The 16,558-nt window shown below is 38.4% G+C and overlaps 1 protein-coding gene across 1 annotated transcript; it reads left to right on the plus strand.

The window, feature by feature from the left end:
* Positions 1 to 628: 628 nt before the first annotated feature.
* On the plus strand, positions 629 to 16,301 carry LOC131219921 (probable LRR receptor-like serine/threonine-protein kinase At1g56140). Its single transcript, XM_058214906.1, is given in 10 exon segments — positions 629 to 639; positions 1,353 to 1,611; positions 9,527 to 9,725; positions 9,822 to 9,983; positions 11,008 to 11,087; positions 11,089 to 11,127; positions 12,159 to 12,369; positions 12,735 to 12,966; positions 14,975 to 15,125; positions 15,633 to 16,301. Coding segments are annotated over 10 exon segments (1,737 nt in total). The 3' UTR covers positions 16,026 to 16,301.
* Positions 16,302 to 16,558: the final 257 nt, after the last annotated feature.

Raw genomic sequence — 16,558 nt, forward strand, 5'->3', positions numbered from 1 at the left:
ATCTAAAACTATGTGAAGACATGCCTAAAAAATATAAAAGCACTTGGTGGGGTCATTTGAGTTTTGGATATGGCTGAAACTTGGCCTGACTCCTTATCTAAGTGGGACATACACAATGAATGGGATGGATTTATGAACCACATCTCGGTAGGCCCAATAAATGATTATGAATGTTTTAATGGGAGGATAATTCTTCTCTACTGTTGTCCGTGGTGTTGCGCACCCAAGTCATGGATTGGATTGATTTTTAATCCCATGACCCACCATATGGTGCATTTGACTGATGAGGACAGTGGGGCCCACACAGCTCGTCCTCATCATAACACCATTTCTCACATATATATATATATATATATATATATATGTGTGTGTGTGTGTGTGTGTGTGTGTGTGTCTTTTCATGGTTTTCATATGTACGATGATGGTTTGAAGCTAAATGCAGTGCTTTTCAAAGCGTATAAGAGTATGCTTCGGTATTGATTGCACCTGAGTTTTTTCAAAGCATTAGGTAGGCAACATACTTTTAGTCATTTTAAACTTGTCAAAGAGAACATGGGTTGAACTAGGCTGGTCTTTAGAATAGGTGGGATTTTGAAAATAACTTAAAAGCAAACTCTATATTTTAATGATGGCTGAAAGGTAAGCTGCAGTACGTCAAAATCTCTCCATGAGATGAAATTGATGCCACAGAAGGGATGCTCACCATAGCCTTGCAGTTTGTATATATAGAATTCAGGCCATTCAGGTCCTTCATCCCAGTGGGGACTAAGGGTCGGCTTGTTGTACAGCTCAGGCGCGTCCTCAAGCAGGATGGATGAGAGACAGCCATTTAATAGAAGGTGAGACGTTAGAAGCCAACGTGGGGCTAAGCCTATTCATGTAGTCATCTCCACATATTCATGCTTCGGTCAGGAATAGATTTTAGAGCGTGGAACTTTCAAATTCATGGCAAAAATATCAATATTCACGGCGGTTGATTTTCAGCTCATCGATTGATAGCGAAGGCCAGCTGTTGGACATATAATTTTATGAGGCATGCATTATGTGTTTTCCTATTTGGCACGCAATATTAGGTGGTGTGGAACTGCATTTGGTCCCAAGCAAATTTCATCTAAGAACCATACTTTGCATCAAGTTATAAAAGTGTACATGATCAAGAAGTTATAGTCATAGGAGAGATGGTAATAGATGCTTTAGTTATGTAAGGCTTTGGACTCAGCCCTCTTTATATAAGTGACAGGGTTGAGGAGTTTGGAATTTGAAACTCCTCTCTCTAATACTCCACACAAATTTGATAATCCTAATCTAACTAGAACACCATGTGTGTGATACAATTGTATCACGCCGACCAGGTGGGCTGTCAGCAACTCTGGGTTGTTTGCCGAGAACAGTAATGCCTCATACATCTCAAGCTCTTCTTCTCAGTTTATGAATACTTTGGACTCGGAGCTCTTCCAAACAGCAAGGATATCGCCAGGATCGCTAAGATACTATGGACTCGGGCTTGAAAATGGCCAGTACACCATAACACTGCAATTTGCTGAGATAGCTATCGAAGATACAAATACTTGGAGGAGTCTTGGAAGGCGTGTATTCAATATTTATGCCCAGGTTTGTACTTTATTTCCTAAATTTGCGTTTGGATGCACATTGAATTAGGAACGCTTGGGCTAATCAAGAGTTAATGAAAAAAAGCTAATGTTGTTTACTGGTATACATAGTTAAGAAGTAGCCCAAATTGTAGTTGCATTTTCTCTAGACCCTCAACATGAATGCCAAGGAATGTTCAATTTGGTTATTTCTATTTTATTAACTTAACAAACAATTGCAATATAATTTGACAAGTGCATCCAAACATGCCCTAGGTTATTTCTTTCTTTCCCTATGAGTCAGATATTATTTGCAAAGTTTTCAGAAATCATTGATCGACCACCACCTCTGAATTTTGAAGATGATATTATGTTTTAGAACCATCCTCGAGCATCGGCCATTTTACAAGTATTATCACTTTAGCCATACATATTAAACTTTTGGTTGAGACCTTCTAAGGCCGCTCTTGAGTGAAGGACCATGGATCCTTATGATATGCTAATGTGACACCTGATTAATGGATTGGATCTACAGCAAATGTGGAGAGAGTAATATTGGAGTAGCCTACTCTCCCTAATAGCCTTCTCATTTCTCTGTTTAATAAGAAAAAGTCAACATGTTGGTCAAAAGTATTGCTTGATCGATGTCATTGGTCGAAGCATAAGATCATCATCATTAGTAGTAATTTATTGAGTTGAAAACTTAGAAAGAATGTTGTTTAAAAATGGATAGTCAAAGAATCCATCAATGGGTCTTTTTCCTAACTGCATTTATATCACAAGCAATGTTGTCAAAATCATTATCATGTTGCAAATCATAATAGGGGTTGAATCATATGGAACCGCCAATCGTATCATAAATTATCAGATTTCTTTTCTTATTTTCTTAGAAAATGAAAATATACATAAATAATCAGAATTTTTTTAAAGCTCATCTATCATCCATTTCTCATCAATATTCACCATGTAATACCAAATCATGATACTGTCAAAGGATTCTTTTCTTTCCTTTATTTTTTGTCATTCAAAAATTTTACCTTAAAAAACACATGCAAGATTTCTTTAATGATTTATGTTCCTTTTACCTTTCCTAAGTGTAGAATTATGTTGGAAAAGGTGGGATTTAATTATTTAGACCGAAGAAAAAAGATATTTTGATTTCTAACCATTGTTACCATAATACATATAGGTCAACATAATCACAATCATCCATAACATTCTAGATAAGTAATAAATCAATTTGGTGTCTCAAAGTAAGAAATTATAGGAAAAAGCTCCACGGTTTAACGTTGAGGAGAATATCTATCATTTAATATCTTATAAAGAACAAAATAAAATAATTGACTTTTCCTAAGCAATTCTCATGTTAGACATATATGATTGCCCATGTCACACGTGATTGGGGCGTACGGCTGGATGGTTATGGTGGAGGGGTTTGTCCCCTTACCTATTTATATTATGTTTATATTATTGCTTGTAATATTTTTCCTCTTTTATCCGTTGGCTCATATTGGGTGCTATGTCTATATAGGGGTATTCTTAGTAATTGTTTTCTTCCTAGGGTTGATATATATTATTGTTTTCTTTGAGGGTTTTGCGTTAAGGCAAACCTCACTAATCTGGAGTTTTGTAATGTGTGGTGATTTCTCTTAGTTTTCTCCAAAACCTATCATGGTATTAGAGCGGACGATCTTCTTAGATCAAATTCGGTGTTTTTAATAGTTTGATCCTTATATGTTGGTGAGTCACTGTTGGATTTTATAGTTCCCTTCCAGTCTTCTTGGGTGCCATACATTTATACAAATCGAGTATGGAAAAAAAATCTTTTGTTCGGTTATGCGAATCTGGTTGTACTTGCGTTAAAAAAATTCTGGTGGATCCTTGGAGCTGTTGTCTATTCTGCGATTTGTTGGTTGGTAATTTTGTAGTGCGATCTTGCATCTTAGTGTGTGTTTTTTTCCTGATTATGGAGAAAAAAATTCATAATGATGCTCCCCATTGTACCTTTGATGGTACCAATTATGGGCTTTGGTCTCTTAATTTCCAGGCATTTCTGAAGGGTCGTGGTCTTTCGAGGCTAATAGATGGGTCTATTCAGACCCCAAAATCGGTAGATATTGAGAAACTGGCTGGTTAGGAGATGAAGAATGGTCGAATAATGACTTGAATTTTAGATTCAGTTGAGAAATCTATTATTGTTGTGTTGATTACACATTGCACGACTAAGGCTATGTGAGATCATTTACGGGTGATATACCAACAGAGCAATGAAGCCTGTTTCTACCATTTAGAGTAGGATTTGGTACTTCTGTCCCAAGGCGATAAAAGTATTCAAGCATTCTACAATGATATTGTAGCCATTTGAAGTGAGATGGTATGGATCCAAAGTTTCCTAATGATTTTCATATTCATTAGGATTTGCGGGAGCAAACACATGTTCAATAGTTTATGATGAAACTGTGCCCAAAGTACAAGCATTGTTGGACTACTCTATTGAACCGTAACCCTCTTCCATCCATGAATGTCGTGATTAATGATTTGTTGGCCCAAGAACAACGACTTAAGGTTCTTTCCTCAATTCCTCAGTCTCCTGGTTCCTCTAATACGTATTTAGTGGCTTCATTTGGTACTCGTGATACTCACACCGTGTCACGCTTTGGCTGCAACAAGATGGGACATCTGATCTCACAATGCAAGGAGTGATGCTTATGTTTGATTTTTGCATCACAGGTGATATGGATGCTAACTAGTTTAGATGTAACTTGGTTTTGAAAGGACTGAATGGGTAGGCTCACAAGATCTGGTGGTATCTATATGATCTTACGGACCTACTGTCATGCCCTGTACTTTGGATACAGAGTTTGCACCCTTAGAGTCGAGTTACGGTCCATGACTTATGCACCAAGTGTGCATAAATCCATCCATCATACAATTGTTAAAAGGCACAATTATACATATTCTAAATTATCATCACATCGGCATTCACACACTTAACTGTTCCACTCCATCTAACAATACTTCATCCATAACATTCACATTTGTAAGATAAATTCTCAAAATCTATCTAAGCCCATCCATTTGGGGCTTTATTCAACTAAAATAATTAATCATCGTCTAACAAGATTATAACTATGAATATTTCCAAATTTAATCAAACAACAATAGTTAGAATAAATGGAAACTAAAAGTCCTAAAAATAAATCTCAGAATAATTTCAGCCGTCTAATGTAACAAATTCGTCTTCTGCTATATACGGCCATTGGTCTTGAGTTTCATCCACCAACCTGGCCTCATTTTCCGGCACCTGACTAGGTCGTCCTGCATCGTCCGTCTCTATACGGTCGTTAATTCATGACGTTAGCTGGCCGGGCCAATGAACGAATCCAGTATAGTTCATACATAACATAATATAAGATAGCACAACCAAACCATATTACTTATATGCAGCATGAGCATAGATGCAAGGGTGTCATGAGATGCGTGTCAAGTGAGATGATCATCTACTTGCTTAGGTTGGATATCCATAAACCCGAAATCGTACTAGCCCACCTAAGTTTGGCATGATGCATGAGTAACTTGTACCCTATAGACATCCACCGGGGTAGGCATGGGCAATTGGCACATCTACTTCGTGAGTAGGCTTCCACTATCATGGCTTCTGGTAACGAATCTGCCAGGCGTAACTATCAAAGGAAATCCCCCGGGAACTCAAAGCACAAGGCATTCATGCACTCTCAATGGATGCATGTAATGTATGTTCAATGTTTATGCATTAGCATGTGTAGTCAATAAATACATATATCTTTGAGAGGAATAACGAATTTTCATATTATCAATGATTGACATGTTTGCATGATCAATATCAAGAAATCTCTCAATACATGAATTGTAAAGCAAGAATAACACAAATAGTATAACACGACAACCATATCAATCAAAGCAATCTTAGCCATCAAATCATCGATCTTAATTATGTAGATAAGAGACACATTAGGATTCACTCACCTATTCGAGGTAGGGTTGAATCCTTCAATCAATCGAACACTTTGTAAATTATGTTTCAAATCCCTATTAAGTTAATTTAGCATATTCTAATTCATTCATATTATTCTAACAAGTGGGGTCCACCATTGACTCAAGTAAGATGACTCGTCATAATTTCTTAAATTCAGATTTCGAAAAACGTAGGTACTGTTGATCAATGCAGTCGATCGATCAAGCCAGCTCAAGGGCCCTCTTCTGAATGATCGACCACGAACAAATGAAATTTCAAATTAACTTTTTAAGTCTCTAGACATTTTTGGCCATCTTCGATTGATCGAGCATGGTTAGATTAAATTGATTTGCTCACTGGACTAATTTGGTCGTCCTCGATCGAATGGGTTCAATCGGTCAAGATCACTCGAGGATCCCCTCGATCGATCAAATATTGGGTTCGATTAGTCAAACTAGGCTATGAATTTTAAGATTTAGCCACTGGACAAAAATCGACCCACTTCGATCGATTGAACACTGACTTCGATTGATCGACCAAAGTCAGATAAGTTCAATTACACGGTTTGGTTTTTCTGGAATGTTTAGGGTTTCTCTTCTTCTTCCTTAGTTTTGATGGATTCCATTGATTATGGAATTGGGTCCAACCCATCTAACGGTTCTCTCATAGTTAAATTCGAAGAAACTATAGGATTGCTTAGATTCGAATATCTGGCATCTACGATTGATAGTTGAAAACTATTTTTGATAAAAGCGATTATAAGTTATACAACTTCGTAGATCATTATAGGAAATATATTTGTCGAATCAATCCAGGAATTGAGGCTTTAACACGATTTGGCCTTAGGATCTGTAGATTTGAATTTCCTTAGATTGAGACAACTGGATTTCTCCTTAGATTGCAGAAACTTGTTCAAATTAAACAGACTTTTATTGATCAAAACTCCTCCCTTGGATCAAGACGATGGATGCCGAGTGAACTTACCATGTCCATTGGTTGAATCCAGGGTTTTTAGATAGGGATTTACAGGAAAAAAAGAAAAAAAAGAATAGGAAGACGAAAAATTACCAATGGAGGATCTTCTTTCGCAAGACTTCTTTCTCTCACCTGGCTGCTCTTAGGTTTAAGGTTTTCTGTAGGAATTTACAACAGATTTCCCCTTTAAATAGAGTGGGAGCCCTAATTCTAGAATGTTCCAATAGGGTTTTGGGAGATTTTGGCAACAATATAATTCCTGTGGTGTGGGGAATCGATCCGTTGACCTATCCCTCTACTGAGAGTGCTTTTACTAACTTAGCTAAGTGCTTGGTTTTTATTAATAAAGGAAAAAAAAACATTAATTTGTTTTAGTCAAGGTTTCAAGTGGGTCATGAAAGTTAGGGTCGTTACACCTACACACAAAGCCAAATATGGAGGCTCATGGTCGGTGGTCCTCCTAACTATTACAAAGAAGAAAATGATCCAACCACTATTTTGATCCTATAATTATTAGGGTAGCCCTGAACATGATTAATGGTTTAGATTGTCTAATAGCAACCCTAATAAATAATGCATATTCTTCTTCCTTTGATTCTTTCTTAGAGGAATTCTCTGAGTTAAGATGCCCTTACCGAACGTATACCCATTTTTATAAAGAGAGGAATTGAGAAGATATAAGAGGAGTTCGGGTGTGATAGGGTTTATCCTATTCACATTCAATCTCTCTCTCTCTCTCTCTCTCTCTCTCTCATCCTAATACTTTTTAATTTTTGAATTTGAATCCAATTTCAAGCTTCAAAGAAAATGGAAAGATATTGTGGGAGGGGCACAATATGGATTGCCATCTCATTACAATCAAAATCAAAAGATAGTTATTAAAAGAATAAGATCTGTGAAACTAGCTAAAACACTGCTATTTTCTCACAAGCTTTTGAGTATTAAGTGACCGTTTGACCAATACCCGTAACTCATGTATTATTATTCCTATCATAGTTTGCATGACCACACCAATTGGAGTTGGCTTCCGATCTAGAGTGCTCAACAAGTGTATGCACTCATACAACTTATTTAAGACGATGCCTTCTGCACGACATTCTTTCCATATTGACATGGGTGATGTTAGACATATATGATTACCCATGTCACACGCACCACACATTGCTAGGATGTACGGCTGGATGGCTATGGTGGAGGGGTCTGTGTCCTCACCTATTTATATTATGTTTGTATTATTATTTGTAATATATTTTTCCTCTTTTATCTCTTAGCCCATATTGGGTGGCTATGTCTATATAGGGGTATTCTTGTACATTGTTATCTTTCTATGGTTGATGTATATTGTTGTTTTCTTTGAGGGTTTTACATTAGGGAAAACCTCACTAATCTTGAGTTCTGTTATGTGTGGTGATTTCTCTTAGTTTTTCTCAGAAACCTATCATCTGAAAGCTCCCTCAAATTTACAATCATAAAATGAAAACCAAGCGTTGATTACAAACGTCTATTGTTCGATAAGGTTTAATATTATTTTGATTATTAACTCCATTGCAAAGATATGCACCCAAATATCTTGTCGGGAGGCTTTCGTTGATCTAGAAATAAAGTACATTCCATATTGTAGTTTAGCACTGGCCCTTAATTACACTTCTTGCGGAAAAATTCCTCTATTAAACGGTAAAACTAGAGAGAACTATTAATGTACATGGTATAGGGTACAATAATGCAAATGATGTATAAAGTCTGGTCATTCATGATGAGGACATCACTTCACATACACCCTTGCGTGCATATCAGAGGAGGCGGGCCACACTGATTTTCCTGTGGCTAGGCAGGTATCCGTGATCATGCTGAAGACCCCCTGTGCATGTGCGGGCATCTGGAAGACCCCACATTGGGAAGATGCACATGGGCTGCTTTATGAAGTGATCGATACTCATTGATCGAGGGACATGATGATCGGGCCGTTGGATCACATGATCGGGCCATTGGTCGTAGATCGTCCACATTAGTTTTTCTTAGCTTTTATTAGCTTATAGGATTCATTTTTGTTTATGATATATTTGGACGCTATTATGAGTGTTTTTAGTTCATTTTAGTTAGATTAGGGCTATTTTTGTCAAAATTCACAAAACAAAGTGTTTATTATAAATTTTGAACTTTCGTGAAGCTATAAAAGAGGGTGGGCGTGTGAGCCTCTCCCTTATTGAATTTTGTGATAAAAAAATAGAAAGCTCTTGCTTTTTTCTTCCATTTTCATGCGATTTGAAGATACTTTCATACGATTTGGAAGGGAGATTAGTGCGAGGCTAATCTTCATCAACGGAGGTGCGATGTCTCCATTTATCCCCACACCATATTCTCTCTTCTCCTCTATCAAGTTATTTTCTTCGAATTCTTCGATTCTCTCATCCTAAGCCTTCATTCTTTTATAAACTCATCTTTCCTTTATCTTTCAACAATCCCAAATCCTAACCGACCTAACTCATCCATCCCACACTACACGTGTGACTGTATGGCCACACGTGTGAATCATTCGGGTTGGCCGTATGACCACACCTTGCTCCTTTTTGGTTTTCCATAATCCTTTTATCAAAACCCCTTTCTTCTATTCCCAAAACCCTAACCCTGAATCTAAAATCCCTATTTCATATTTTCCCAAATTATCCAAACCCTAATTTTTACCCTAGGTTGCATTAGGTTTTCTACTTTGAAATAGACTATATCCTATGCTAATTGGATGTCCCTACATCCATTAGATTATAGTCTCATTTTATTTAATGATCTTGTGTGATGATATTGGTAACTTAGGCTAGGATCATGCATTATGTTCTTTTGGTTTTCATGGTATTCGTGATGATTAGCAATGCTTGTGCTTTGGGCAAGACATGCATTCCTGATACTGTAGTTTGTGAATTTGATATAACAATTAACTCCACTAGTTTTGAAACTCTATTAATTGCTTCTCCAGGGAAATCTTCAACTGAAAGATTTTGATATAAAAAGAGAGGCAGGTGGGGCCTCTAAGAGAGCTGTTGTGAGGGCTTTCCACACTAATGTCACTGAGAATTTCCTCGAAATCCATCTCTTTTGGGCCGGGAAAGGGACTTGTTGTATACCTTTTCAAGGTACTTATGGGCCATCCATTTCAGCCATCAGTGTCACTCCAGGTAATATATCCAGGACTGAATATTAGAATTAAATTCTGAGAGTTGCTAGCTGTTTGATACTAACAGATGACTATCTGCCTTTTTTCTGTTTTTCAGATTTCACACCAACTGTTAGTAACCGTCCCCCAGGTTCAGGAAAGAAAAACAAGACTGGTTTGGTCGTTGGGATCATAGCTGGTGTAGGTGCTCTGAGCTTTATATTGATTTTGGCAGTTTTTATCTGGAGACTAAAGAGAAGGGGCATCGATGAAGATGAAGGTAATACCAATATTTCTAAATTAGGGTGCATTTGGATGCTCAACTGAACTGGATTGCTATTCATTTAAATCATTGCAGAGGAATGACCAAAGTTGGGGCAATACTGTAATTGCAATTCCATGCATTCCAACGCAAAATGGTCGCAATTGTAATCTTGAGACTAACCATACTTGGACACTTCCCGTTTTATTGAAATGGACTATTATGATTCAATTTGACTGAGCATCCAAACACAATCTAATTCATATGCATTGAATCTCCAACTCAGACACTTGTGACTTAATAGGAGTGGATTCGAGTCTTGTAACTCAGCACTGAGGTCATGGGTTCAAGTGCGCATGTGTGTGTGTGTGTGTGTGTGTGTGTGTGTGTGTGTGTGTGTGTGTGTGAAGATTCGAGTCTTCGGTGTCAACCAGGAGAAATTACAATTTTGTTCCAACAAACTTCTTGTCGCCAATTGGCTTTCTTAGACCACATTCAGATGTCCAGCTGGGCAGGATTCCGCTCCATCCAGATGAATATCTGCAACATTTCACATGGGACCTGAAAAAGTGGGACAGAAGAGGTGGAAAATTGCTACCCACTATGCTGGACTTCCCATTTTCTCTGATGTATCTCAAACAAGCAGAAGAATTGATGAGCATCTGGTTCACCAAAATATCCATTGTGATTATGATCTAGGGGATGTGTTTGGATGCACTATTGAATCAAATAGCAATAATTAGTTCAGTAGACTGGAAATGGCAAAACTGTAAAGTATTCATATTAATGGAGTATTATCGAAATTTCAATATGCGACTTTCGAAGTTGGACTTGAAAGGAATGTAAATGATTGTCATTACAGTCTGGTTACTTCATTGGGACTGAACTGAATGTTCACAATTCAATTGAGTTGTGCATCCAAACACACCCATACAATTTTTTCCTCATGTTCTAGAATAGAGATGTGTGCATGTGTTTGAGTTTTGTGTTGTATATAAGTAGATAATATGATCCTAACCTCCTTTCATATTTGAATTCGCAGAGTTTCTAAGCATGGCTGCCAAAGCAAACACTTTCAGTTATTCTGAACTAAGGACTGCGACAGATGACTTCAGTCCTGCCAAATAAGTTGGGAGAGGAAGGATTTGGGCCTGTTTTTAAGGTATTTTTTCATGTTAGGTCTGAAATATAAAAGAAACGGCAAGTTAAGAACTAAGGTTGTGTTTGGAGTTTTCCACCTTTGTCAGTAAAAGCAGCTCAGCCCAAAGCACAAGTGAGAAAAGAACAGGTTCGTAATTCTAGACCATTCTCATCTCACTTGGTTTGGGTTGAGAAAATGGAAACAAATTCCAATTTGTGGGCACACCCAAACAGGCCTTAAATTATGCACTCTCTTGATAATGTGATAATGGACAACCACACATGCATACGAATGACACACGTACAAATGTACAAAGATTAGCTGGCGCAGCGTGTGCATGGATAGAGGAATAAGATCTTCGTTTTCTCTTAGTTGATAACCCTTGAATCCACAAGCAGAGTGAATCTTTAAAATGAGAAATAAAATTGACATTATTGAAAGAAAAGTGCTGTCTTCAACATACTGGATGGCCTTATTTAAGCAAAAGAGGCCCTAGACTCCTACTTTGATTCAAACTAGGAAACTTCCCCAAATAGTAAAAATTACCTAAAAATATTAAGGACATCTAATCCTACCCAAACTCATAAACAACCCTTAGATGACTAAACAAAGACTTGGACCTCAATTAGACTCTTAAAACCCTGCAAAAAGCGAAAACCGGACTTACTAAAGGTTGTGAGTTTTGAAATAAAATGTAATTTTGACTCAAAAAATTTTCCTTTTTTGAGAAATCCCTTGAGGCCAATATACTCCATTAATTTCCACATCGTAGGGCTTGTCGATAGCTTTCCAATGACTTTTATACACGCAAATCCGATAACTGGTGAGAAAGATATGGCCATTGGAACCTATAATTCGCATTTAGGTCATTTGTACCCAATTAGGGCCCTTCTATCCCAAATTCATGTGATCCTGTTTCTCCATTGAGCTGTTCATGACCCGTTCTACATCATTAGTACAACCATCAATCCATGCATGCATGCATACAAACATAGATGCATAGGTAATGCGAGCATTCATTTAATTTATATCGATTCATGGTATTTTTATAGGGAACACTTACAGATGAACGGGTAATAGCAGTGAAGCAACTCTCGGTAGCATCTCGTCAAGGAAGGAGTCAGTTTGTAACAGAGATCGCTACCATATCTGCAGTGCAACACAGGAACCTCGTGAAGTTGTATGGATGCTGCATCGAGGGAGATAAGCGGCTTCTGGTTTACGAGTATCTTGAAAACAAGAGCCTTGATCAGGCACTCTTTGGTATGGGACCGTACCTATTTCCATAAAACCATATTCTTATAATAGCCTATCATAGAGTAGGATGTGGACTCCTGCCCAAGCGTGCCAATGTGGCGTGTATATGCCAGATCCAGGCCATTTATTTGGTTGGTCACAGCATGAATGGGCCATTGCCCAAATCAAGGCCATCCACTCATAAAGCGTTTCACATGTATATGAAATAAATGGACAGTTAAGAACCACATTTGTCATATACAAGTTACCTGCCTGCTGATCGGATCAGCAAGATATTTGGGCTATGGTATATCATATGAAAGGTGGGCCTCACCTGATAAACAACGCATGTTCTCGCACTCATGCTCATTAGTAATTCCATTTCTTCGCAGGAAACAGCAACTTGAATCTAAATTGGGCCACCCGCTTCGATATATGCTTGGGTACGGCCAGAGGTCTTGCATATCTCCACGAAGAATCGAGGGTCCGGATTGTACATAGAGATGTCAAGGCCAGTAATATTCTGCTAGATGCTGATCTTGTCCCCAAGATTTCAGATTTTGGTTTGGCCAAGCTATACGATGATAAGAAGACCCACATCAGCACACGGGTCGCAGGGACAATGTAAGAAGCACTTGATCATCCACGTTCACCTATCTTACTTAAAGGGTCTGTTTGGATGCTCAATTGAACTAAATTGCAATAATCTAGTTGAGGAGAAATGACCAAAGTGGGGTGGCCGTTTTCGTCAATGTGATTACTAAACCATAGTTCAAAAACCCAAAAAATCGACTCGATGTCCAGTCGGTTCAGTTCAATTCGAGGACTCGAATGAGTCTTAAATTGACTGGACTCAATATTATAATTATATAATTGAAGGATACAAGCGATGTGAACAGATACTTATTACATATAAATTTATCCACAAAAAAGCACAGCTGCTGCTAGGGTAATGCTGGTAATAGTGTTGTGCTTTCTGCACTAATGTTGTCAGAGAAGTGATGTCTTCACATCATCAACGCGTTGCTCGACCGGTCGAGGGCCTGGCTTGACGGGCCGAGGGTCCAATCGACCGGTCGAGGCCCGCTCGACTCGAAGTCTAGCGTGCATTGTATTTGGGTGTCCAAGACGCTCGATCAGTCGAGGGTCAGGCTTGACCGCTCGAGGAGGTCCTTCGACCAGTCGAAGACCTGGCTTGACTAGTCGAGGGTTACACAGACCACGCGCGGACTGCGTAAATTTGAGGCGGTTTCAAAGAGGTGCGGAAGTGGAGTTTCCGAAATGATAAATAGGGGTCCCTAGGGCTATTTTAAGGCATGCTAAGGCTTTTTAAAGGGGTTCCTAAAAGGGTTTTAGGGTTTCTAAAGGTTATAGCAAGGATGAGATTTGAGGTTGTTCGAATCGGGTAAGTCCTTTCTCTTTGTAATTTATGCTTTTATAGTAGAAGTCTGTCACTTTGTGCCGTGGTTTTTTCCCAAAAGGGTTTTTCATATTAAATCTGTTTGTTTTCTTAAGTTTGCTTAGTGTCATTGGATTGCTATCCTATATCTAGATCTGTGTGATTCCGCAGCACAAATCCCCAACAACTAATGCAACTTAGATTCTCAGAGACTTGTTTGGAAAGCTCATTAGGTCGAGTTGACTTGGCTAGGTTTCAAGTTGAGTCAACAAGCTTTAAAACTATGGACTAAAAACCAAATTGCAACTATAAACATTTCAAGTTGGATTCGAGATTTTAAGGGCTAGTGCCCCATTTTGAAAGGAATTGGCCCAGCCCCACTTTGGTCATTTGCATTTTAGGGTGCATTTGGATGCACGATCAACTTGCAATTATTAGTCCACAAAATAGGTCAGAAACTTTAAAAATAGACTTGTTATCCAATTGGGATGGGTCAACTTGAAGACTCGCTTGATCTTTGTTCGACTTGACTCAATATTTAAGAAATGGATTAAGGGATATTCAGAGAAATAGCAGATATAGCTAAAACTGGGCAACGTAATCTCAACATAGTACCTGTGCATTGGTGGAAGGGTTCAATTTACTTCCTTTCTGTCATGAATCTCCTCACTTTTTCCTTATTGAAAATGATATGCTTGCCGCCTGTGAGTGACTCAATTCGAGTCATGCCAAGTCAGATTGACTGAGTTGGTGACCAGACTCAGTGAGTCTTTCCGAGTCAGAACCAAGTCACAATCGTGAGTGAGTTTCCGTGTGACTCAGCTTGAAATCTTGTCGAGTGAAGTTGACTCGGCCAAGTTTCAAGCTGAGTCACTGAGTTTTAGAACCACGGAAACATAATTATTTCTTTCTATTATTTGTCTTGATTAAACCGAAGGTTTGCAACTCAATCCACAATCCACCCAAACGGTCTTATGAAATCAAATTATTTCAATTCAAGTCAATTGAGCATCCAAACACAACTTTTTTTTTTTCCAGAATTTTTAAAAATTTTTAGACACACTCACACCCACACCTCATGGGCACACGAAACTATTATCTCAGTGTTGAAACAGAGTTTGTCTATCACTGAGCAATGGAGCTGGACCCATCCATCCAAACACACCCTAATTTGCTCATTACGGGATGTTTGTTTACATCAAAATAACCTTTAACTTCTTGAATTTCTTGTAGCGGGTATCTTGCACCAGAGTATGCCATGCGTGGGCATCTGACGGAAAAGGCTGATGTGTTCGGATTCGGAGTTGTTGCACTTGAGATTCTTAGTGGAAGGATGAATTCAGATACAAGCTTGGATCAAGATAAGATCTATCTCCTCGAATGGGTATGACATTTGAATTATCTTACAAAAATCAGACTCAGTAGGCTGGTAATTCTATTCTTTCATTATATTACAGGTTCCTTACTCATGCCTCAGTGGTAGACTCACAAGAGTTTCAACACGAGATCATGGGTTTGAGTACCCATTGTGATGAAATTCCACTGTGGTGTGAGTGGGTCTAAAAAAAGAAAGAACGCACGTGTTACTATCACAAAATTTAAATACTCAAGCACCCTAAGCATGCTAACGTGGGGCCCATCTGTAAATTCGGTTCATTGATTGAGCAGACTCTTTGGAGTGCTTCTGAATTGCATCAGCAGATACACATCTATCACAAATCATGGATTTTTTAAAATTTTTTTTTAATTTTTTAATTTTACTTTTGATAATTCATTCTGGTAAACTATCATTGATTAGCTTTTGATGATGAACTTATGGATGATCGATCCATGTATGATTCGTGTAACTTTCATGGATGTATTACTGATATCTCTTTCCATAATTTCTTAGGCATGGAATCTACATGAAACCAACCGACCATTGGAACTGATGGATCAAGCACTATCTGAATTCGACAAAGAAGAAGCACTACGAATGATTGGAGTAGCTCTTCTATGTACTCAAGCATCCCCAGGGCTACGCCCGCCCATGTCCCGTGTGGTGGCCATGCTAGCAGGTGACATTGAAGTGAGTAGCATCACATCGCGGCCCGGCTACTTAACTGATTGGCAATTTGATGAGATAAGCACCTTCATGACCGATGACATGTCAAGAGAGCTGACGGGGAGAACAACGAACAGCCAAATTGGCACATCATCGAATACAACATTTGCTTATGAGAGCCTGTCACCACCTATGGCTACTCAGCCGATGTTGCACGAGATCATCGGAGAAGGACGGTGATGATAGTCTTCTAAGCTGTCCATGCATGCATGCATGTGAACATGTATTTACATGCCCATACGTGCATTAATAAATCCATTGTTATGGATACATTTATACATACCATTTTATATAGATGTTTGATGGTTTGTATTTTCATTTCTTTGGATTGTACTTAATTGTAGACAAATGGTTGTAGCCTCAGAGGCTGTATTTGGAGATTTTGGGATATGGATTTGTTGGGAAATTGCATTGAGAAAGATATTCAAATCAATCATATCAAAGTTGGTTAAGATCTGCACTGGTCATCTGTTGAGCCCTACCATGGATTTGCATATACCCCAAAAATCAGATTGGTTAGATCATCCTGGCAATTGATTGGAGGACTATTGAAGGTTACGGATGGGGAAGTTTGAAAAAAGATCCAATCAACGGTTGACATTCAATGGGCAAAAGTCCTCCAATCTCCGGTTAGGATCATCTGATGATTGCATTCTGCCTGCTCAGCGGATGAATGGTCTGGATCTCAGAACATGTGTATCACGTGTACTGAA

This window comes from Magnolia sinica, chromosome 12, assembly GCF_029962835.1.
Source record: "Magnolia sinica isolate HGM2019 chromosome 12, MsV1, whole genome shotgun sequence".
Lineage (NCBI taxonomy): Eukaryota > Viridiplantae > Streptophyta > Magnoliopsida > Magnoliales > Magnoliaceae > Magnolia > Magnolia sinica.